This window comes from Chinchilla lanigera, unplaced genomic scaffold (assembly GCF_000276665.1).
Source record: "Chinchilla lanigera isolate Chin_1 unplaced genomic scaffold, ChiLan1.0 scaffold00035, whole genome shotgun sequence".
In the NCBI taxonomy this organism is placed as follows: Eukaryota; Metazoa; Chordata; class Mammalia; order Rodentia; family Chinchillidae; genus Chinchilla; species Chinchilla lanigera.
Window position 1 is genome coordinate 17,504,256 of NW_004955436.1, and position 25,574 is coordinate 17,529,829.

Here is a 25,574-nt window from a genome sequence, read left to right on the forward strand (position 1 = left end):
GCCGCTGCTGATCCCAGACTTCCTGAGACTCTGAACAGAATCTTCTCCCTCTCTGATCTGCACAAACAGAGCAGAACGGAAGGGTAATCTGCATTCCAGGGCGGGTACACTGGTGTTTTCCCCTGGGCAGACTCTGAGAGTATAATAGTCCCCAGGAGTACAAGGAGGTGACTCCTGAAAGATTCACTCTGTTCAACCTGAGGAAGCTTCCATGTAATCCTTGTTAGTTGCCATAATTCACTGATTAACATCAAGAAGCAACAAAAAGATAAAACTATGATTCTTCCAAAGCGATGGTCTGGTCTAAAATCCAGCTCTCTTGGGTCATTTAGATTAGCTCACAGAGAAACACTCAACCCCCAAAAAGAAGGATAATTACAGTTTTGGAAAATACAGTTTGTTCCTAGAATTATTTCTGTGGATATTGTCTTGTTTTTTCCTGTTGCTGAGACAAAATACCTGACACTCATCAAGTTAAAGGAGGAAAGGTTTACTTCAGCCCATAGTTTGTAGAGATTTGAGTCCATAGTCGGCTGGCTCCAAGGCAGGGTGGCATGGCAGAGAAGCATCACAGAGGGGAAGTGCATGGAGGCAGAAAGCGGCAGTAGGCAGCTTGCCTTCTTTCTGCCCCTTTACATTCCATCCAGGCTACAAGTCTTTGGTTGGTGCCATACATACCCAACATGGGCCTTCCATTATCCAAACCGGAACTATGCTAAACCAGTTAAGTTACCACACCTCCTTAATCCATATTCACACAGCCTAAATCCACATTTACACACCCTAACACAGCCATCTTAGGAAAGCTGAAAAGCCTCTCATGTGCCCCATGAGCACATGAGGCTTGGGAAGGACATCTAGACAGAATCCTTAATAGACCTAAATACATGCCACTTATTTTGGGGGATTCCTCCTCCTAAATTTTCCAATTCCTTTTTATTCTGTTTACCATCTCTCAGAATATTAAAAGGAAGCCATTTCCAAGATCACTCATCAATTTAAAATCTTTCTGATCCAATAAATACTTATCCCTGTAAGTAAAAAAAAAAAAGTGCTTTCTTGTAAATTTCCCTGTATAAATCTGCTTACTATGCTCCATTGTGCCTTTTTTGGTTGTTTTTGAGCATATATAAAAATGGACACTAGATACTTGACTCTTAAGCTTGGAAGGAATCAAATGTTTCACAGGTTTGCTTAAGTCAGGTAAAGATGTGTTTGCCAGCTAGTCCCACCTTATTACCCCGAATTCTGCACTTCTCAGGGTAAAGGCAGAGGTGCTTAATAAGTGTTAATAATCACTAATACCACATCATGAATGTTAATTGAATGTTGATAAGTATCTAAAAATTTCAGTAACAGAGACACCCTTCAGCAGCTGAATGTGGTGATGCTGCCTTCCTAGATTTAACTCCTCAGATATTTGTGAGCAATTCAGACAGTTTTTCAGAACAGTCAAATGCAGACATTCCCAGTGGTTTTTTTGCTGCCACCCAACTGTGCTGCAGACACTGAGTCTGAAGTGAGGGAAAATAATGTGGTGCTTTATTTAATTTATGGAAAAGTTCTTGGTCAAAAATAAGGCTTTCAACATACAGGGGATAAATAGTCTTTAGCAGTTACATCTAGATTTTAAAAATGTATTATTCCTTGGGATTAAGTGATATGTATACATGGATTTTCTTGCATCCATGAGCAAGGTGAAAGGTACACTGATGAGGGATGCTGGGTGCCTGTCCTGGCCACAGTGCTGATGTAGCGTCCCTTGCTACCCTGCAGGGTCAGTGTTTTTACTAACCAGCTGGATCTTAGCCCAGAGGGTTCCCTGCTCCCTAATGGCACCAGTTTGCTGTTCTACCACCTTGACCTTTAATCAGAGTTGCATGTTGCATTAGTTGACAGAACTGTGATGTTTAAAATTCCGTATGTTCTGGGGGAAAATGTTTTTCACAAGTACTAACTTTTCAGATAATTAATTGATTCTGAAACTCCCCTTTACTGATCAGAAACTCTCTGAATTTTAGTCTTTGCTCCCTAGGACCCAAGGGAAACGGTGAATGGCAGTGTGATATTCAGTTCTTCCAAGGCACAAGATCATGCTTGATGACCTCCCTCCCTCTTTCAGAGCTCCAGGCCTTTGCAGAGAGCGGCTCTCCAAGAAATTGATGAGCTTTGATTCCCCTGGGCAGCATTTGCCATGAGAATGATGATTTCTTGCTGACAAGCCGAAACAGGAGTCACGTTTTATGGCTAGTTATTCTGTCATCTAAAAAACCCAAAAACCCCCACAACAAAATTCGTGTAATATTGATGTTCTCTTTTATAATTTTTACTTTATGAACTATGCCAACGAGTTTGCCTTTTCAATATTTTCATTACTTAAATTGTTCGTGCATGAGACAAAGTCTGTAGATAGACACATTTCACATGTGTTCGTGTACATGCAATATCAAATAACTGTTTTCAGCTAATTAGATACATCTGTTATTTTTAGAGCTCAAATAAAAATAAAATACCTGCTTTCCTAAACATAATATTTATCTGTATTATAGGTATTGATGCTGGAAATTTAACTCCCCTTGTATGTAAAGAAGAATGCCAATATTTTATGACATTTTTATAAGTGCTAGTGATTACTCTCAAAGATTTACCTTGTGGTATCTCATTTAATACTCAAAACAAGTATAATGACACCCATTTTTGTGTTGAGGAAACATGCCAGGAGGGTTGAAATCTCACAGTTGGTGCATAAAGTGCTTTAAGGTTAAGACCCTCTTGATTCCAGAGTCCATATGTTTCATCACCTTGACCTTACCTTCATGGGGTAACTCGTGACCCTGAAAAGTCAGGAGGAAACATGATTTTCACTTGACAGTGTGAGTTATGTATACGTTTGTAACCCAAGAAGAAGACTGTACAAGCTGGCTATTCCTGGGCTTTGTGATTTCTTTATGGGCATGTGGGAAGCAGAGGAGGGTAGCAACATCCCAATCTGTTTTAACCAAGGTGTTCGGCCACATCATTTGTTTGATAGCTTTGATGGCAACAGACAAAGAACCTGACCCAAAGTATCTCACGCAGGAAACAGAAGCACTGTGTGCTCCTGAAGCTCGACAGTCCAGGGCCAGTGTACTTCCCGCCAGGGCTTATCCAGAGGGTCTGCTTTTTGTAGCTGGTTTTCTTTTCTTTGTCCCCTTATAGCAGTTGCACCATCAGGCCGGGCCCCTAGTAGTGATGACAAGATAAATTCCTGTTTAAAACTTGGTAAATGCTTGCGATACACAGTAATTACATTCAGTTCGGGTGATTGGTGTGTGGTAGATATGCATCGCATCTTGATCATTTTGATCTCCTTTCCTCTGCCCTCCCTACTCCCCTCCTTACTCTGATCCAGTTTCCTCCCTGTGTCCTCCCGTCTCTCCTTTATTTCACTCGTTATTTATGTTTTGAGTTTCTCACATAAGAGAAACTACGTGATATTTAGCCTTCTGTGTCTGACTTATTCAATGTTATGGCACTAAGATCTACCTTTTCTGCTTCAAATGACTAGAATTCATTCTTCTTTATGCCTGAATAAAATTCCGTTATCTATTTGTCTGTCTGTCTATGTATCTCAATCAAAACAATTCTGAGATTCCATCTTACCCTAGTCGGAATAGCTGCCATGAAGAACCCAATAAAAGAATAAACAACGGTGAGGATGTGGGCAAAGGAACCCTTCTTCACTGTTGGTGGGAATGTAAACTGGTATAGCCAATATGGAAATCAGTACAGATATAAAGGAGACTAGAGAAACTAAGACTAGAAATTCCATTTGACCCGGCTGTACCTCTCCTGGGTGTATTCCTGAAAGAGGTAAAGCAGCCATGCTATAGCGGTACGTGCATACCCATGTTTACAACGGTGTGATTCACAAAAGAGATTTGTCTTATTATTAGTGCACGTTTGCAGACTATAACGTTTACATTCTTTGCATGGAGCTGGTCCATGTGCAGAGCACATCTTAATTCCCTTTTTGTCCCTTTTCCGTCCTTCCTTCCCTCCATCTCTTGATCCCCTCCCCATTACAGAAAGATGTTTTCCTACTTCCTATTATCTATCTTTTGTTTTGCTCTTTATTTATAATTTGGTTTTCTCCTATAAAGAAGCCATGTGATATTTAAGCTTATGTGTCTGATGTATTTTACCTAACATTATGGTCTCAAGGTGGAGTTCCTCCTCTCACCAACCAGATTTGAAGGGGAGAGAATATCCTCTGGTTTCTCAAAAAGAAAAAATTCATTCATGGTTGACAGGCACTAACTACTGTTACTTGGAAGCCCAAGTTAGATTGATTACTATGATTCTTCCTTGACATGAAAGTATTATGTTAGTAGCAAAAATAAAGGATTTTCTAGACATGTACTATTTGTGCACACCAAGCTCATATGTCTTTCAGGGAAAACTATTATCCAAGAAGAGTCTTCGTTTAGACTTTTGGGTGATATTGGGAGAAAATATTCACTAAATGACCAGTGCCCATGTTAACTCAATGTCCTAATTATTGTGTCCTTGAGGAAAGTATTTCTGATTTGTTTCTTTTGATGAATTATAGCTATTTTATTTGTTCCATGATAGGGAAAGGTTATGCAATAATTTAGAACTAAATATTTTAATTTGATTTGCGTTAACATGTGTAGATGAAGTTTAATTAATTCTTTAAAAAGTTAAAATTTCCCACCAAGAACTTTTAAGTGTTGGATTGGTGCTAAAGTAAGTAATACTTAATAATACAAGACAAGTTTGCCTGTTGATGTATACAGAAGGTTTTGACTGACCTTGAGTAGTTATAAGTTAGTCATGTCAGCCTACTGTGTAAAAGGAATTAGACTGGTCACTGCATTGTGAAAACTTCAGCCACTCTGAAGCAAGAAGTGTGAGTTAGGACTTGGGCCTCCGAATTTCTTCTAGTTTGATTTCTTCAGTCAGCAACAAAACTACTCTGTTCATTAGCGTCAATGGCAACAACAATATCTACTTGGTGATTTAAACTATTTTGACTGTTTTTTGGTATTTAAAATTGACAGGCCACTTTATGTGTCATCTCAATTTTGGCTCAGCAGTACAGTAGTATAAAAGTGGGACCAGCACTTTTATTTATTCCTATTTTGCATATTAGGAAACTCAAGCTTAAACAAAGTGAGTGATTCACTTGTTCAAGACGTTGAACAAATGTCCATCTGTGGTCCGTGGATCTCGTCTTATGCTGGCCAAGCAGCTGGTCCCTGCTGATGTGACCTTTTGGAAATTGCGCTGACAATTGCCTCAACTTTCTGAGTCTCAGTTTTTCATATTCTTCTTGCGTGAGAAAGATTCAAGGTTGAATAGATAAGACATTACTAAAACATTTTTCTTTACATTGTTCTGCTCATTTTCTGTTAAAAAAATCCAATCTACTTGTCCAAGTAATCTACATTCGTGTTTAAGTCAAGAAGCAGATGCTATAATAAAATTAATTTTGGCACCTTGTCCTAAGACCCTCAATGAAACTAGAGAAAGCCTGATAGAAATTAGATAATATGATACACTGAATAATTTCATAATCTCTCCTTTTAGGTACTTATGTTTTTACTTAATTTTTTCTCTTGTTTGATTTGAATAGAATTCTGCTAATAAAACTTTATTTTTGTTTTTAAAATTGTTTTTTTGGTGTGCTAGTGATCAAGTGCACCTTGGGCAAGTGCTGTACCACCGAGCTACATCTCTGAAGAATTCTTAGTAAATTTGTTCCACACAAATTCTTTTTCCTTAAGTGGTGGATAAGAAAAAATGAAAGTGAGATTCCCAAAACATCAGCTAATGTTGTAGGTACTGAATATTGTGTGACTTGAACTAATTTGTGGACCTGCAAATTTTGGTTACTTTCAAAGCTAAAACAAATGCATTTAAAAATTTATTTTCATTTTTTTCTGGGTGAATAATTTGTGCTGTATTGTTTAAATTATGCATTTTAAATTATTTATATAGGTGTGTAGATATAGAAATTAAGTCAGTATGCCATATTAGATATTGGTCAATGTTGAGTGAAACCCAAATCAGGGATTCCACACATATTCTCTAGCACTTGAGTTTACTTGAAAAGGATCAAATTAAATGATATATAATTAGTTAATCAAAATGACATCAAACATGGTTTTTGGACTCTTTATCATTTAAAAATTTGAGCAACTCTTAGGATAGTTGATGCTTATACCTTAAAAAGTGAGGTTGTTTTAAGACTTGAAATGCTCTGAGATCAAATGGATTCAAACCTGTAAAAGTACATTCCTCTAAACCCGATTTTTTAACCACATAGTTGTTCAACAAATAGAAAACCTTTATCCCACTGCTCAGTGCACCGCACAAGGTTTAAATGTAGGATCTGCCAGTGTGAGTTATTTGTGTCCAAGAATATGTCAGATACATTTACCATGTCTCCCATTGAGCTTTGACAGTTGCTGGAAATTTGACCATGTCTCAAAGATAATATAATTTGACCATATTATTTCCATATTATTCATATGCAGTTTCTCAGAGAAGGAAATAGTGCTTCTATCAAGTTGTGTTGCATGTACCTTCTCTGTTGCATTTTCATTTTTAATCAATGCAGTTGAGGGGTAAAGGAACAGATATATATTCAAGGAGTTTTCATTACTTTTCATGTACCTGGAACCAATTAGTTTTACCACTGTATTGTACAAATATGATTGAAATATACAAATAGATTCAATTTTGGAAGCAGTTCCTGGCTACATTTATTATGTCTTTTAGAATAGTCCCTGTTATTGAAAGGTGTATGCTGGTTATTCAGTATGAATTTAAACAGTGGGAACGGGTAGAAGTAGGATTTGAAGGGAGAATTGATGCTAGGGATGGAAACACGTGCTTAGAAAGCCTAGATGCAATACTTCCTACAAAAAGGTCAGATCTTAGCTTTCTAGCAACCAATTCGAAATGAGACATTGACAGGTTTTAAAAATGTAATGTTGTAAAGGTAGCTTTAAATTCAAATGTGCTATACTCTCGGGATCTGAAAGGTAGCAGTATTTATGAGCAGCTCCGGCGAGGGGTGTATTTTATACCTGTGGGCCATTTATGTCAGCATGCCTTGCCTGTTATGACTGTTGGGACGAGGCAGAAATTGATGCCTGTGTTGCCTCAGATGCCTCAAATTCTATTCCAGAAGCCACCTGCATTTCCCGTGGGTTTTGGTGGTCTTCATATTTGTGGACTTAGCCTAAGTATTCACAGAATCAGCCTTGGAGGTCCTTAGCAATGAAAATGACTAATCCATTCAATAAGGGGACAGGGAAACAGTGGGAAATTAGAAAGATCAAGTAAGATTAGTATCTTATTGCTTACACTTAGGGCAAAGAGATTTCAGCCTAATGCAATCTGCCTCTTTTTTTTTTGGTGAAATGTTTGCTGGATGTTTAAGCTTATTATTTTACTTTAAAATAGACATTTTGTCTATTTAAGTGGGTAATACAACTTAGCTTAACTTCTATAGCTATCAACATTTACCAACAAAAATTTGTCTTTGTGTTAAGGAGCTGGAAAAGCACCAGAAGTTCTGAGACTAAAGCTGTGTTAGGTTTGAGGTTTCTGCAAACCCAGTTAAATCCGTCACGCTGTCCCTTTGGACTTCCGTTTCCTCAATTGTCCTGGACGTGGTACTGGATTTGCTGACAACTTTTCCTTGCTTCTTGCTTAAGGGTTTATAATGCAGTGTTTTGGTCAGTAGTCAAGAAGGGCTTTTTCCAGGTGTGGGACACACACTCATCAACGTGTTCATTCATTGTTTCATCTACTTTACTTCACATTCATCCATTCATCTGACAGATGGCCCCTGACCTCTTACTGTGCAAGCCACTCTCTGGTGTCCTTTGGGATAGTCAAATGACTTTGGACTTCAATATGTTTCATATGTGGTTAATTTAATAAAGCAAATAATCTATTTTCCAGATATTAACAAATAGTTTATATGTCTAAATCCAACAACATTTCTACAGTCAGTATTGATCAGTTTTCACAGAGTATAGGAGTGTTTTTCAGCTTTAAAGAAAGCAAAAAAATGACATTTAAAGTTTTTACTATGTCTTGAATTTGTTCAAAAATAGTGGCTTAGAGTTAATCATCTTGATTAGCCTGAAATATGAGATGTAATTCAAGTTTTTAGTTACGTTTTTATTGTTTTGGGTATTGTTTCCATTGTTATTGGGTGCTCTTCCACCACTGTAAAAGGTAAAACTTGAGAAAACAATGCATTGCAGTTTTGCCTTTGTTCTGTCATGGCTGTCACTGTAATGAGTACTCAAATACATCCCTCTTGCTTTTATCCTTATTCCTGCAGGTATTTAGCTAAAGAGCAAATATTTAAGATTGCTTAGTTGAGTACTTGTTTACCTGTCATACTAACATTTAGAGATAGGACAGAGGGATTTGAAAGGAAAAAAGAAGATGTAGCACAAATGAGAAAACAAAAATTATTGTGAATTGTACACATCATCACCTGCAGGCTGGAATGGAGCTCAGTAGTAGAGCACTTGCCTCACATGCCACAAGACCCTGGGTTCTTTCTCCAGCATCATCAAAAACAAAAACAAAAACAAACAAAGGAGCATCGTGTACTTGGCTGTACCCTTTGGTCAAACAATGCACTATGCACCATTCCGTGGAAACACTTGTAGAAATGCCATTGTCGTATCTCCAAGGCCTCCGTGGTGAAACTTTGGAATTCGGAAACAAGAAGCCTACCCCCAGTGACTGTAGATAAAGGCCTCCCCTTGTTTTAGGAAGATAATCTGAGGACCACAATTAAAATATATAAGTTAAAGGTTTTGCATGTTAAGAAGCTTGATAATAGAAAACAGCTGGTGCTGAGAAATGACTGTGAATTAAGTAATAGTTTTATTTTTCATATTCAATAATGTGGCACTGGTAGAATTTGAGTATGCTGACACTTAATTTTGATAACACTCATTTTGAGAAAATTAAAATTTTCATTACACTTACGATTTCTTTTCCTGGAAACAGTGATGAATAGTTCAAGGAGGAATTTGTTTTAGCTGCAGTTATCTTCTGTCTCCTCGACTGATTTAACTTTAAAGTACAGATTTTATAAATGTCTTTGCTCTTCCAAAGGTCAAGAGCAGTTGTTTTCAGGCTTCATTCTTTTCCTCGTGTATTTGGTTTCTGTAATAAAACCAGATTAATAGACTTTCAATAAGAGGAAATAGTATGAGTAGTGGAAAAGAAATGGCTTGAAACCTTGGAGACCTAAGCTATTGACTAGAATCATCATAATGGGCCGTGAGGCCCTAAGCAAGACTTTGGGCTTCTCTAGTTCCCTTTTTCATCTGTTAGTTTCTTGATGAATTCAGTGATTTTGAAATCCTTTCACAGTATCAAATACTCTCCATCTAAATAAAAATAAGCTCAAAAATTAGACAGTGACAGAAGTTTACAGTTACTTACTTGCTTCTAAAACACATTTGCCAGGTATATGATTTATTTGATGCCAAAGTCATCAAATACGATCTTGGAAAACACAACATGTGTTTAAGGTCGCATATGGGGAGAGTGGGCACAACCAGTCCAGAAGAGTGTAGCCAGGATGCAGACTGACTGCTACAGGACACTACACGATCCTGAATCACCAAGGAAAGATTAAATTATGTTCATTCACTGTAATTAACTCAAAGAGAAGGCTAATGTACTTTTGAGAATATAATCACTAACAGATGTTAAAACAAAAATAATTGTCTTCATGTTCTTTACCTAAACATGGGTTGTATTAACTAGAACACCTAATTCCCTAAGCATCTTGGTGAACCCAAAATTCCATTACACTGAAGGAGTATACACAATCATAGAGAAATGGAATGACAAGAGTCTTGTATTTTTATTTCATCTGACAAGTACATTTATCTCTAAAGCTAATGTTGAAAGCTGTCTGGTTTGGCCTATTAGCATACATAATTTTCTATAAAACTTGGCTCAGTGGATTGCCTCTGTAAAATCTTTCATAATTCTCTGGATTGGGTTCACCCTTGTATTACTTTTATATTTATGTCAAAATACCTAAAGTACTTGTCTGTTCAGACATCTCCCTCTTAAAGCTGTGAACTCATATATAGTATTCTTGCTCATTTTTTCCTTTTTTGTGTTTTGTAAACTTAGCTCTTTTTCTGGCATATAGGAAGTCTTCAGTAAGTATCTGAAAGTGTCACAAAATAGGAAACATAACTAAGGAGATTTAAGTGACAATTACTAACACCTATGTACTTGGTTTTTTAATGATTTTATTTTATATATTGTTTTGTCTTTTGTGCTCCACAAAAACAATGGCAAACCAAAGGTAACTCTGCAATCTTTTTTGTTTTTTTTTTCAATAGTGGACTGAGATCAAGCCCTGAGCTAGGCAGACATTTCACCACTGAACCACATGGCCAGCCTCTACATTTATTTTTAAGTTAGCAAATAATAACTATGCACATGTATGGTATGCAGTGTGATGTTTCCATAACATGTATACATTGTCATTTCTAGAACTGAGATCCTAAGCAAAAGATAGCATAGGCTTGTTGGGAATCATGTGCTTGAGCTCTTCCTGTGAAAACTAGAGGAGTTCCTCTTCCCTGGCACCCTCTTGACTTTTCCAAACCTTTTGCATTTTCTTGGCAATAAATTGTCTTATGGTCCCAAATTATTACATTTCCCTTTATCAATAGATCATTGTAACCTTATCTTCTTTACATCAAAACCCAACTTTAACCTCTACTTTCATATTGAAACTGTTCTAAAGATACAAGTGTATAGTTACTGGGCTGGGATGTGTGTGTTTGTGTGTGTGTGTGTGTGTGTGTGTGTGTGTGTGTGTGTGAAGGGGAGAGAGAGAGAGAGAGAGAGAGAGAGAGAGAGAGAGAGAGAGAGAGAGATTCCAGCCCATGGTGCCTTCACCTGTCTTCTCTAGCATCTCCCAACATCCTCTTCTCTTTGCCACTCTTGTTCCACTCCAAAGTGGAACAATGGACCATCAGAGTCTTTTTTATTTCTTTGATAAAGGAGAAAGAATTCTCTTCAGAATGCTTGTGAGACTGATGGTAGTGTTCTGAACACTGGTTTCTCTTCCTTCTTCAGTTGTCAGCCTTGTTTTTGAATCCTTTCTACTCCCTCCTGTGAAATTAAAGAGCAACATCTCTTTAGGGGACAAAGTGTAGTGTTCATTCTTCTAAACTTTTCATTCTTAAACATTTCTTTTAACTGAGACATTAGAGGTGGATGGGTTCTGTCCAGGTCCTGTTGGTCCTTTTCACATAGTTTATGTAAATGATGATTGTTTTTAATTGTGACAGTTGTCATCTACAGTGTAAGGGTTATCCTGTCAGACAGGTGTATCATATGTCCACCTGGCAGACCATCATTTTTTGTTTTTTTTTGCGGTACTGGGAATCGAACTCATGATGTTGTGCTTGCCAGGCAGGCACTGTGCCACTGAGCTAAATCTCCAGCCCCCCAAACCATCATTTTTTAAACCTTGTTTTTTTAAATAAAGAATAATAGTCTTGAACTGCATATAAAAAACATAACATATATAACTACTTTTATAACTACCATATATAAAACTACTTTTTAAGATATTTTTATAATATCCTAAAAATGAGCAAAAATAAAGGTGGGCCATAGTTTGGGTAAGTACAGTACTAGTATATGTTTGTTTAGCCTCAGGAAAAAACAGTGGTGATGATTGGTAGAAAGAGGGTTCCCTCAAAATCTCACCTTCTTGAAAAATTAATCTAAGAGCTGTGTTAAGCCAGTAGACCATAACTTGATTTGGAAGAGTAGACTCCTACCTAGTATTAGGTCAGTTTTGCTTGGCTAGTAATAAAAACCTGTAAGCATCCATAATAATAAATATCTAATGCTAGGGATTTTTTTTTGCTTCTAAGAGTAGAAAGGCTGAAAAATGATTGGAATAGAAACAGTGTTATAAACAAGAGAGGAAGGATGTAAACTATATCCAAGGGTCTTCTCTGTAAATGTGAAGTGGACAGGGAAATCAGCCTGTACTTAGTACAGTGAAAAATAATTTTCACCTCATATTTAGAAATGCATTTTAAATAACTTGAGAATCTTGAACAAAATTTGTTAACACTATTTCTGAAAACTTGTTAGTTTTATTAAATAGTAAGATTTCATTACCTTGTAATTTTTCATGAGTCTAATAACCTAAAAGTAAAGTTAGTGAAATGGCACTTTTGACTTTTATTATATTGTCTCCCATGTGAACTGTTGAATTTTAGTGAACATAAGCATGCCTTGTCACATTATCAAGAGCTGTTTGAGGAAGGAGTTTTCTTTTAAAGAAACTGGCACAAAACCTCACTTAAAATTAATGCAAAAAATTGTCTGAGATGGTGTCTCCATGTTTTCATTTTAATAGGAATGGTAATCACCTCCTTCACAAAGGCGACTATTGATTCCAATTTGCAAGAAAATGATTTGGAGGAAATCCCTCAAATGAATGTCGTATCTTTCATATTAGTATCACCTAGATTTTTCTTTTAATCTCACAGTGATTATCTGGAAAAGAGATCATGAGTTGTAATCATTAACCAGTTTCTGAATGCTCTTGTTGGGTGAGCAAGGGATCTTCTGTCATCTTAAAGTTTCAAATATATGCATGTGCATGTCACAAGAGGCATATTTCCCATTTGCGATGGCACATGTCCCAGAAAGTAAGACTGGAAAAGCAGGGTCAGAACCGAGAATGCTGCCCTGTCACAGCTCCTAAGGGAAATGATTCCCTGTTGGTCCTGGCCTGCTGGGAATTAAGCTCTCCTTGTCTTTCTTCCTTCTTAGTGCAGTAACTATGGGATTATCAGTCATAGGTAGTCACTGAATACTGCCACATTTTGTTCGCAGTACATAGCTGTATCTGTAGAATCTTGGCCGTTTATGTCTTGAGTAAATTTTGCTTGGAGTATAAAATAACATAGTGATTTATTCTTTCTTTTCTGAGACATACCATGTTCTACTTTAGCTTAGGTCATATTACCAAGGCATATTTTTAAAGCACTTTTATTTTAAAAAGAGAGATACTTAGTGTGTTAAGATATAGGTGTATAGATATAGTTAATATCTTATAGAGGATTATCTTTTCCTTTTTGGAAACTACCACTGTTTTCTCCGTGGTAATCAACCATGTTCTTTGGCATTTGAACTTTCAGTTTTGAGAAGAGTTGAGTTTGTCAGGTGTCATTTTGAGTGCTACAAATGGCTGATTTGAGGCAAGGAGAACAATGTTTAAAAAAGAAAATAAATCCAATGTTTGCTTAATAATTTGCCCTTTGCAACAGTAGAATCTTATCTGACCACCCACATTCATCTGGTGCTGACGTGATTCTTGCTTCAATTGCAAACACTATTTTTGTACCTTTTGTGTCTTTTGAGGAACCGAGTGGGCCTACTTGCCTGTGATGATTCATGTCTTAAAGTGCAGAGGGTGTCCCGCAGTCCTACTGCTGCGATGTGCAGAAAAGGGGGAAAATGAAGGCAAACTACTTCCTTTCTGCACTTGGAATGTTTATATGAAGGGGTAGTGAGGGAAGGCACATTTAACTGTTATTCCTTAGTGCTTGTGTTCTTCTCATGAGAGGTTTGGAAGTAATTTGTTAAAAAGAAAGAACAATTTTTTAAAAAATAGCAAATGTAAGGGAACCATCTCTGGGTAGTGTAGCAATGTTTTCTACTTTTACACGAAGAGCTAAACCACCTTATGACGCTTGCTTGGTAAATCTATTTGGATTACACAGTTTGCTCTTCCATGCCTTTCTTTTGATCCGATTTAGATAGGTATTAATTCTGAGAAATTCCCCTTCCTTGTTACTTACCAGTGTCTGTGAGGACTCTGGATTTTACTTTGGTTGGTTTTGGATTCTTTGCTCAGAAATTAATTTTAGCACAGAACATAACTGCTAAAAAAAGAATTTGCTGCAAGGTTATCTGAGAATCGTACTATGAAGTTTAGTTGATGATTGTCCAAAAGATGCTTTGTGGGAATCACAGCTGTAAGGCAGGATGGCAGCATGGACTACAGTGGCATATTTCCTACTTCCAAGGCATTGGACTTTAACTCTGGTGTTATTTTCATAGTGACCTCTACTCTACCTGTTACAAGTGTGAGCACAAGTGTTTATTTAAAAGATTCTCACACTATGTTAAAAGAAGGAGAATTTTCTCCTTAAATTTAAAAAGGAAAATGCTGCTGAATGATACAGTTCCGGATTTTCTTTCCTAATGGCAGGCAGTGTCTGTGGGTGAAGCGAAAGCATGCTATGAAATTCATTGTAAGTGTCATCAGTCACCATCATTTACATCTTCTTATTCTTCCTTCAGATTCCCAGAAGTTGTGCATGAGTTCCTGTGGAGAGAGCTGGCATCTTAGGAAGCAAAGGCGGTTGTGATGCAGTTTGATATGAGGATAACAGGTTAATAACTAAAATTCATTATTTTCTTCTACTGTTTTTACATTTAACTTGCAAAGCAGTTTTGTCCTAACATGAACTCATCAAATCAGGGGAGAAATGACGAAAATTCTATTTCGAGAGACAAATGTGAGAGCTTTAATTTTTTTTCATAATAGGCTAATCCCAATCTCTACCTCTTTGAGATAACTTCATTTGAGAAAATTTCAGCAAAGTTTGTTTCCACGGAAATTCTACTCAATAAATCTGTACTAATCCTTATAGCAATAAGATTTGCTATATAATGAGAAAAGGAAGCCCTTGGACAAGTGAAATCGTACTGGTAAATAGTTGAAAAAAATTGTGTCAAAATATGAAAAACCACATGCTATAATCAAAACTAAGTTATAAAATGTCTTGCTAGATATACAAACTACAAATATCTATGGTGGCATCTGCATCCCTGAGCCCACATGGAAAAATACAGTTCAGTTTCCATTAGGCTTTAAATAGCAAATTAGGTTGTATTGGTGGCAAATGGGAAGGGGAGCATTCCACTAGTTTTACTTTTCTCTGAAAATCTGTCAGAATTGCTTAGCAGGGTTTCATGTACAATGTACAGTATTATCCATAAAGTAATATACTATATAGTATTCTCACATTGGCAGTTGGCTCATTTTAGAAAGACTGAGGTTGTTATGGGAATTTTTACTAAAAGAAGTATTTATAATGAATTTGGCTCTCAGGAAAGTTCCCTTTTAAAATCATCCTGTGGAAATAAGTCTGTATTCAGCTGGGCTCTGGCACTGGTCACGCTTTTCTGGTGAGTCCTTTTACCCTCATCCGGTACCCTCTGAGCCTGTGCTTCTAAGCAGTAGCTAGGGGAGTGGGTAACGGTCGTTGGCGTTAAAGCGGTGGTGCTCTGACATGTTCTGTATTCTTAAAGATATTTCATTAGTTGATCCAAGGCATTTTCAAAACAAATATGACATTACCTTCTAAAATTTTATTTGATAATACTATTATGAGACATATATTTGTTTGTAAGTGACATACCATCAGATTCTCCAGAAAAAAAGACCAAATAACCATTTTAATTTTAAAGAAATGTCGCGTTATTAAAATACTGGAAGCAGAGAAGTAGTGTTGGTTTCTAGTCATTTCGTTCCATTATGATATAGGATGTTATTATTTAATGCTCACTTGACTTTTGCCTCCAATCAAGTAATGATTAATTTCCTGAGTTAAATTTTTTTCCTGAGATAGTGTTTTTCTATGCAAAAGATCCCAGAAGGACAACCTCGGATACTGTAGTTCTTTATTCATGTTCAGAGCAGCACTGCCTGGCTGCCAATCCCACCCAGCTGTTACCCTGAGGAGACCTCAGAGGAGCTCTTTGCAGGAAACTGTTTCTAGGCCTTCCTTTTTGGGGTCTGAGGAAAGTATTTAACTGGGTGTAAAGATATTTGAGTGGGGCTCTGAGGAGTGGCCAAAGGAGAAGTCACGCTTCTAGAAAACTGGCATCTCTTCCATGTAATGACCATTTTCTTTTCTTTTGCTTCTGTTTCTTTTCTTCCATTACCTCTGAAATAGTCGCACAGAAGGGAATACCTTTTTCAATATTACCCTACTCTGCAAAGTGTAATGAGCTTGCTAGACAATGTCTATCTTTGCTGACTGGAGGATGCTTATGAGCTGTAACATCATCCACAGAAACTCAAGTCATAGCCTCTGAGTTTTATCCTCCTAGCACTGAAAAGCATTAGGGAAAATTTTAAATGTGAATGTGAAACTGTGTTTGGAGTACCGCTCCTTTGTTGGCAGTGGGAGCTAAAAATGACTTTGCATGGTTTTGGTTACCATAAAAAGAAACCCCAGTGAATAAAATGATAACTGGCTGTATTCTTTTCATAGGAGAATTGTCCTCATATTCCATTTTTAAACATATGCATTGATTGGTAAAACACTGGGATTTACTTTTAACATACTATTAAAGATTCTGAAAAACAAATAGAATCTATATGATCATAAAGAATCTATATGATCATAAAGAGAGATATAGCTGAAATCAACCATATTACTATAGATCTTTGTGGTTCTAAATAGATCTACATCAAGAAAATTAAGCAAAAGTTGTGGAATATACAATAGTACATCTGATGATTTGTAATATGAAGTGCAAAGAATTTCCCTACACTCAGTGATCACTGAATGTAGATTTTCTTCTCTAATATATTTACAAGAGTATTTTTCAATCTACAAGCATTTTCATATATTTTGATGATAAAATACAAGCTCAACACTGTATGCCATTTTCTGGAAGAATTGTGTCACTTGGTCCAAGTATCATTTTTAAAAAGTAAACTTTGGATTAGATTCCTAAAGCCTTACTATGGTTTGTACAATGAAGTCCTTTTCCTCAGTTAAGTTTTAAAACTCCCAAATCCTGCTTGGTTTTAAAGAAAAAGATATACCATAGGCAGTAATGGATGTATGATATGGATCATTTCCACTGCAGATTTTTCTTTTCAATTTCCAAAACAGAGCAGTGATAGACAAGCAATTAATAGAAGTCCACATTTGTAATTATTTGGTTTGTGAATTATTTGGTTCGTGAATATGATCAATAAATTCCCCAAGAGACCCATCACTCATTTCCTCTCCCACCTACACTTCTCTATATGGCTCAGAAACTCCAAGAAGGGAAGTGATTTTTATGGGTAGCAGTTAGTGGAAGCTTCCCCAAGGAGTGTGTTGGACAGAATAGTACATCCTCAAATATGTTTAAAATCTAATATAAAAGTTTTATGTGAAACAAAAATGATAGCCAGCTCCCTAGCCTTGCCCTGCAGGGAAAAGTTCGGTGCTGTGTTCCGAGGAATGCAGGTTGGAGGGGGTCTTCATGCTGTCAGGGCTTCCAGATCTACAGCAAGAGGCTTTTCCTGAAAGACCCAGGACTGAGAAGCAGGGTCTGGGATTTCTGAATACATAAATAGTAGGGCATCACTTATCTTAGGAAGTCTACCTGTTTCCTACATTCAGAAGAAGAGATTTTCCTGACAGAAGCTATTTGCATAATTGAGTTACTGTGTTTTTAACAGAGATCAAATTTTGAATCTTAAAAACTTTCTGGATAATACAGTGATACCTCAGTTTTCAAACTCATTTCGTTCCAAATTTCGTTCGGTGTTTGAACAACGAAGAGTTTGAGAACTGAATGTATTTTTCCTATAAGAAATAATGGAAAACCAAATAATTGGTTCTGAGACCCACAATTACACTTTTAAATTCATTTTTCCAGGACATTAACAAATTTCACAATGATTTCTTTCTTTAACCCTATCGTGGTTCTCACAGTTTTCCTTTCAACTTTACTACTGGTATCGGAATCTTTCTTTGGAGCCATGGTTACAATATTTTCCTCAAAGCACAAGGAAAAAAAAGCACAATGACAGATATTTTCATTCACTAACTCAAACACTAGATGTTTTTGGGTGAGAGTGGAGCTTAGACTGAAGCCACCCCTTTGCGTCCATGGAGAGACGTAATATGTGACTAACTCGGCCCATACGGGTTTTTTCAAGTCTGATGTTCGGTTCCACTATTGAGCAAAGTTAGGAGCACAGGTATCAGTGTAAATGCTGTTGGAATAGAGGATGATCCCATGTCAACCATAGCAGAATTGATTGTTTAAAAATTAAAAAGTAGACATGACTTTTTCCCTTTGGCCTCCTTGTCCTAAAAATTAACCGCAAAAGCAGTTTAACTTCATGTTCTAGGTATGTTTTGTTCTGACCATTAAATACTTGCTTTTGAGTTTTACATAAGTCATTCTTCATCTTTTCATCCAATATGAAAATTGTGTTGTTTTTGAATTTTATTTAGTACATCTATTATATGTTATGTCTTCAGTGAATAAGACGTGTCTAGTTATGGTGTGATGGTTTTAATTTATACTTGTCAAACATAAGTTAAATGTCTGATCTGTAAAGTATTACCTCATTACTAAATGAGAGCACTGTAGTCTGTTTAATAATTTATTATATTATTCCAGTCTTTTTGCTATAAAATTCTATTTTCTTAGTTCACTTGAAGTTTATGTATTATGCAAAGTTACATCTTTTGTGTCAACCAGAGGATGGGGAGTGATATATGTATAATTTTCAGTGGTGGAGCTCTGAGTTTCATTAAAAGTAATGATTTTCAGACAGTGAAGGAAAACAATTTGTCATGAGAATTGGTCATGTTCTCACAAGAAGCTGTCTAATTGATGCATATAAAGGGGTGTACATATGTGTATATATGTGTGTGTATATTTAATGGAATGATTTATCCTAACTGCATTTTTTTTGGATATCTAGGAAGCATCAAGACAATCATGCCCATGAACACCCTGAACCATTCAGGTAATCATTCATTTTCATTTTTATTTTTTTGGTACCAGGAATCGAACTCAGGACCTTTCGCTTGCCAGGAAGGTGCTTGTGCCACTGAGCTATCTCCCTGGCATCATTTCACATTTAAACTACCGCCAAAATGGGCTTTGTTTTCCATGTTTTGAAACTCTTATGACTGCCTTGTTTAGATGCACTCTTTTACCTTCCCTGACATTCTGTGACAGTCTTTGATCCTTCTATCCTTGATCTAACTATTAATCACTATTTTAAGCTATAAAATATATTATATTAATGTTATATAAAATATTTATATTAATAAATGTTTTAAATCATGTTCTATATATGTATGTTTTATACTATACTCATATTTTGCATTAATACAGATTTTGTTATGTAATGTTATATAGAAGTGTATAGTTTACATTAAGCTATAAAATATATCTTTTATAGATGTGTAATACCTTTTAGTATACAAGCCTTAAAACTTGTATACTATACAGTTTTCCTTCAAATGCTGTTTTGTTTTTTTTTTTTGGTACTGTGGATTGAAACCCAGGGCCTCATGCATGTTAAGCACGTGCTGTACCACTAAACCAGTACTCCCAGCCCAAAGTTCAAACATGGAAAAGACTTATTCTTACAATGCTGTGTGACATGAATATCTTTTCACTGTGGAATTAATGCAATAGCTACAAAATTTTCTTGAAAATCATTTTTTTGGTTGTTTCGTTTTTTGTTTTTCTTCCAGTACCAAGAATCGAACTCACGACCTTGCGCTTGCCAGGCAGGTGCTGTGCCACTGAGCTGAATCCCCAGCCCTGAAAATCATTTTTAATTTATCCATTTTGAGACTGATAATTTAGGGTTGGCTTTGTTTTCTTAGTTGATGACTGTTATGACAATCTTTGTTTTCTCTTCCTTCAGGTCATTTTATCTTAGTGAAATTGGCAATTAAACTTTGCTGTAGTTGATGGGCAAAAATTTATCTTATTCATCATCCCAGTTTCATCCCAGTTGAAAATATTCAAATGCCATAAGAAATCGTTGTCGATTTACACTTAGCTTTTGGATGGACTTTTCAATGATGGAGAGAACTGTGTTATAACCTGGTCCAAGGACATTTCCATCTGATGCCCGTTGACTACAGTGTGGGCGTGGAAGGTTCCAAAGAGAAGGGACAATCAGCAGGTTTGCAGACGACCTGGAACATGGAAGCAACTGAGCTTTTGAAAGCACAGCTTTAGAGACACTCCATGAGTAGTCTGCACGGCTTTCAGGCAAACTAGCACTTAAGACCTTGCGTAACAAAATGGACACCGGGGACACAGCGCTAGGACAAAAAGCTACCTCAAGGCCTGGAGAAACTGATAAAGCATCAGGTAGATGGAGGCAGGAGCAATCAGCTGTTGTTAAGATGAGCACTTTTGGCAGTCAGGAAGGACAGCGGCAACCACAAATAGATCCTGAGCAAATCGGAAACACAGCATCAGCACAACTGTTTGCTTCTGGGAAGCTGCCCTCACCTGCCGAAGTGGTGCAGCCAGTCTCAGACAAGCAATATCCACTGCACCGTCCGAGTCCTTACTCATGCCAACATTCACTGTCTTTCCCTCAGCACTCATTGCCACAGGGGGTCATGCACAGCAGCAAGCCACATCAGAGCATGGAAAGCCCTCCCTGGCTATTCCCTGGCCCTTTGCCACCGGTTGCCTCTGAGGACTTATTTCCTTTTCCTATACACGGCCACAGTGGTGGTTATCCTAGAAAAAAGATTTCAAGTCTGAACCCCGCTTACAGCCAATACTCCCAGAAAAGTATCGAACAGGCAGAAGATGCTCACAAGAAAGAGCACAAACCCAAAAAGCCCGGCAAGTACATTTGTCCCTACTGCAGCAGGGCGTGTGCCAAACCAAGCGTTCTGAAAAAACACATCAGGTCCCATACTGGTGAGCGGCCGTATCCATGTATACCTTGTGGTTTCTCTTTCAAGACAAAGAGTAATTTGTACAAGCACAGGAAGTCACATGCCCATGCAATTAAGGCAGGATTAGTACCTTTCACAGAGTCAGCTGTATCGAAATTGGACCTGGAAGCTGGTTTTATTGATGTAGAAGCAGAAATACATTCAGATGGTGAACAGAGTACAGATACAGATGAAGAGAGCTCTTTATTTGCTGAGACTTCTGACAAAATGAGCCCTGGCCCGCCCATCCCATTGGATATTGCCAGTAGAGGAGGCTACCATGGGTCTTTGGAAGAATCCTTGGGCGGCCCAATGAAGGTGCCGATTTTGATTATTCCCAAAAGTGGGATTCCACTACCCAATGAAAGCTCTCAGTATATCGGCTCTGATATGCTACCAAATCCGTCTTTAAATACTAAGGCTGATGATTCTCACACCGTTAAACAGAAACTTGCACTAAGACTGTCAGAGAAAAAAGGACAAGATTCTGAGCCATCTCTCAATCTTCTGAGCCCACACAGTAAAGGAAGCACTGATTCAGGTTACTTTTCTCGCTCAGAAAGTGCAGAGCAGCAAATAAGCCCTCCTAACACAAATGCTAAGTCTTATGAAGAAATCATCTTTGGAAAATACTGTCGGCTTAGTCCGAGGAATGCACTCAGTGTTACGCCCACGGGTCAGGAGCGTGCCACCTTGGGGAGGAAGGGTATCATGGAACCATTACCTCACGTAAACACCAGGTTAGATGTCAAGATGTTTGAGGATCCTGTCTCACAGCTGATCCCCACCAAGGGAGAAGTGGACTCCAGTCAAACAAGCATTTTGAGGTCCACTAAATTCAACAGTGAGTTCAGGCAACCTCAGACTATTCCATCATCTGTCAGGAATGAAGGAAAACTTTATCCAACAAATTTCCCAGGCAGCAATCCAATTCTCTTAGAAGCTCCTGTAGACTCTTCACCCCTTATTAGAAGTAACTCAATGCCAACTTCTTCAGCAACAAATTTAAGTATTCCTCCCTCTTTGAGAGGAAGCCACTCATTTGATGAGAGGATGACAGGGTCCGATGACGTGTTCTACCCAGGCACCGTAGGCATGCCGCCTCAGCGAATGTTAAGAAGACAGGCAGCCTTTGAGCTGCCATCGGTCCAAGAGGGGCACATGGAGGCTGAGCACCCCGGAAGGATGTCCAAGAGTCTTGCCAGCTCATCCTTGAAGGAAAAGAAAGTGATTCCTGGGGACAGGACTGGGTATGACTACGATGTCTGCCGGAAACCTTATAAGAAGTGGGAAGATTCTGAAACACCAAAGCAAAGCTACAGGGACATTTCCGGTTTAAGTTCTTTAAAACATGGAGGAGAATATTTTATGGATCCTGCAATGCCTTTGCAGGGAGTGCCAACCATGTTTGGAACTACATGTGAAAACAGGAAACGTCGGAAGGAGAAGAGTGTAGGAGATGAGGAGGACACTCCCATGGTCTGCGGCGGCGGCGTCAGCACTGCCATGAGCATGTTGGCTGCAGATTATGACCCCAAACTGCAGATGCAGGAAGGAGTAAGAAGTGGCTTTGCCATGGCTGGACTTGAGAATACTTCTCATGGTCTCTCGGAGCGCCTTGACCCAGGTCGACCCCAACTGCAGTCCGGAAGTCCATCTCTGGGGTCCGAGGAGTCACCGCCAACCACTGATTCTGATAAGATGTCAGACTTGGTGGGTAGGAAACCTCCTGGAAATGTGATCTCTGTGATTCAGCACACAAACTCGCTGAGCCGACCCAATTCATTTGAAAGGTCTGAGTCAGCTGAACTCGTAGCAAGTACACAAGATAAAGCTCCTTCTCCCTCTGAGACATGTGACAATGAGATTTCAGAAGCCCCGGTGAGCCCAGAGTGGGCTCCTAGTGTGGAAAACGCAGAAGGTGGAGGGAAACCAGCTCTGTCCCCACAGGTACAGCAGCAGTCCTCTCACGCACAGCCTCGGCTGGTTCGCCAGCACAACATTCAGGTCCCTGAGATTCGCGTTACCGAGGAGCCCGATAAACCAGAGAAAGAGAAGGGAGCCCAGAGCAAAGAACCAGAAAAGCCTGTGGAGGAATTTCAGTGGCCCCAGAGGAGTGAGACGCTTTCTCAGCTCCCTGCTGAGAAGCTGCCACCCAAAAAGAAGCGCTTGCGACTTGCAGATATGGAGCACTCCTCCGGGGAGTCCAGTTTTGAATCCACAGGCACAGGCCTCTCTCGCAGCCCCAGTCAAGAAAGCAACTTGTCCCACAGCTCCAGCTTTTCAATGTCTTTTGAAAGGGAAGAAACCATTAAGCATACTGTGCCTCCTAAGCAGGATGAGTTTGGGAAGCATTCGGAGTTTTTGACTGTCCCTGCTGGTTCATATTCCCTGTCTGTTCCGGGCCATCACCATCAAAAAGAGATGAGACGCTGTTCCTCCGAGCAGATGCCTTGTCCGCAGCCAACAGAAGTTCCAGAAATTCGGAGCAAATCATTTGATTATGGGAATTTGTCCCATGCTCCCATGGCAGGAGCATCAGCCTCAACATTGTCACCGTCCCGGGAGAGGAAGAAATGCTTTCTGGTACGGCAGGCTTCCTTCAGTGGCTCCCCAGAAATTGCCCAGAGTGAGGCCGGTGTGGATCCCAGTGTGAAGCAAGAGCAAATGGAGCAGCTGCATGCGGGCCTCAGGGCCACATGGCTCCACGGCCCATCCTCTGTGCTTCCGCCTCTTCCGCCAGATGACCCAGGGAAGCAAGGGGTGGGTCCTTGTGCCCAGCTGAGTTCAGGGCCCCTCCACCTGGCCCAGCAACAGATCATGCACATGGACAGTCAGGAATCTCTGAGAAATCCTTTGATGCAACCTGCATCTTATTTGACAAGCAAGCACTTATCTGAACAGCCGCACTTATTTCCACATCAAGAAACAATTCCATTTTCTCCCATCCAGAATGCTTTGTTTCAGTTTCAGTACCCTACTGTCTGTATGGTTCATTTACCAGCCCAGCAGCCTCCCTGGTGGCAGGCACATTTCCCCCATCCCTTTGCTCAACACCCTCAAAAGAGCTACAGCAAACCTTCTTTCCAGGCAGAAATGCATTCTAGCTATCCTTTAGAGCACGTTGCAGAACACACTGGAAAGAAATCTGCTGATTATGCACACACAAAAGAGCAAACTTACCCAGGTTATTCAGGAACATCAGGGCTACACTCAAAGAACCTTCCTCCAAAATTCCCACTGGACCCAAGCAGCAAGTTGACTGAAACTCCCTCAGAGCAGATTCTTCAAGAAGATTTTGCCTCTGCAGATGCCGGGCCTTTGCAGTCACTACCGGGAACAGTGGTTCCTGTTCGGATCCAGACACACGTTCCATCCTACGGAAGTGTCATGTACACAAGCATTTCTCAAATACTTGGGCAGAATAGCCCCGCTATTGTCATATGCAAAGTTGATGAGAATATGACCCAAAAAACACTGGTAACCAATGCAGCCATGCAAGGGATAGGATTTAACATTGCCCAGGTCCTCGGGCAGCATGCCGGCTTGGAAAAATACCCCCTTTGGAAAGTACCTCAGACCTTACCCCTTGGTTTAGAATCCTCCATCCCCTTATGTTTACCTTCCACCTCAGACAGCGTCGCCTCCCTTGGAGGCAGCAAGCGAATGCTTTCTCCAGCCAGCAGCCTGGAGCTCTTCATGGAAACAAAGCAGCAGAAGCGGGTCAAAGAAGAGAAGATGTACGGGCAGATTGTTGAGGAGCTCAGTGCTGTGGAGCTTACCAACTCAGACATTAAGAAAGACCTCTCCCGCCCCCAGAAGCCCCAACTGGTTCGGCAAGGCTGTGCTTCTGAGCCAAAGGATGGCTCGCAGTCGAGGTCGTCTTCCTTCTCCTCTCTGTCACCCTCCTCATCTCAAGACCACCCCTCTGTCAGTGGAGCCTCCAGAGAGCCATTCCCACCCAGCAACGAGATGCTTTCTGGCTCCAGAGCGCCCCCTGCAGGGCAGAAGTCCAGTGGACCTTCTGAAAGCAAAGAGTCCTCCGATGAATTAGACATTGATGAGACAGCATCAGACATGAGCATGAGTCCTCAGAGTTCTTCGCTGCCTGCAGGAGACAGTCAGCAGGAAGAGGATGGCAAGGGCCGGAAGCTGCCTGTTGGCGTGCTGGTCCACATGACCTCCAGCCCCAGCGGGAACATGGCAAACTCCACTCTTCTTTTCACAGACATGGCAGATTTCCAGCAGATTCTTCAGTTCCCCAGTCTGCGAACAACAACTACTGTGAGTTGGTGCTTCTTGAATTATACAAAACCCAATTTTGTGCAGCAGGCCACCTTCAAATCATCGGTTTATGCTTCATGGTGCATTAGTTCTTGTAACCCAAACCCATCGGGATTGAACACCAAGACCACACTGGCACTTCTGAGGTCCAAGCAAAAAATCACCGCAGAAATTTACACTCTGGCTGCTATGCATAGGCCCGGAACCGGCAAGCTCACGGCATCCAGTGCTTGGAAGCAGTTCACCCAGGTAACAGATACTATTTTAGAAAGCATCGTGGTGTGGATATGATTGCTGAGCACATTGCATGGTGAAGGATATAAGGTCTGAAACATGCTACCAAATTGAGGTCAGAAATGGGGAGTCCTCAGTAACACTGGTCTTACCCACAGGTAGGGAAGCCACTGGTTGTACTTAGTTCTGAGGGTCCTAGGGAAAGTGCCCCCC

The 25,574-nt window shown here is 39.4% G+C and overlaps 1 protein-coding gene across 1 annotated transcript in view; it reads left to right on the forward strand.

The window, feature by feature from the left end:
- The window catches only part of Hivep2 (human immunodeficiency virus type I enhancer binding protein 2), a 181,010-nt gene that overhangs the window by 135,308 nt on the left and 20,128 nt on the right, over positions 1–25,574 (forward strand). Inside the window, exons 3-5 of the mRNA XM_005389252.2 lie at positions 14,416–14,507; positions 18,845–18,889; positions 19,805–25,376. Coding sequence (XP_005389309.1) covers positions 20,190–25,376 — 5,187 coding nt within the window. The 5' untranslated portion in view covers positions 14,416–14,507; positions 18,845–18,889; positions 19,805–20,189. The remainder of the gene's footprint in view (positions 1–14,415; positions 14,508–18,844; positions 18,890–19,804; positions 25,377–25,574) is intronic.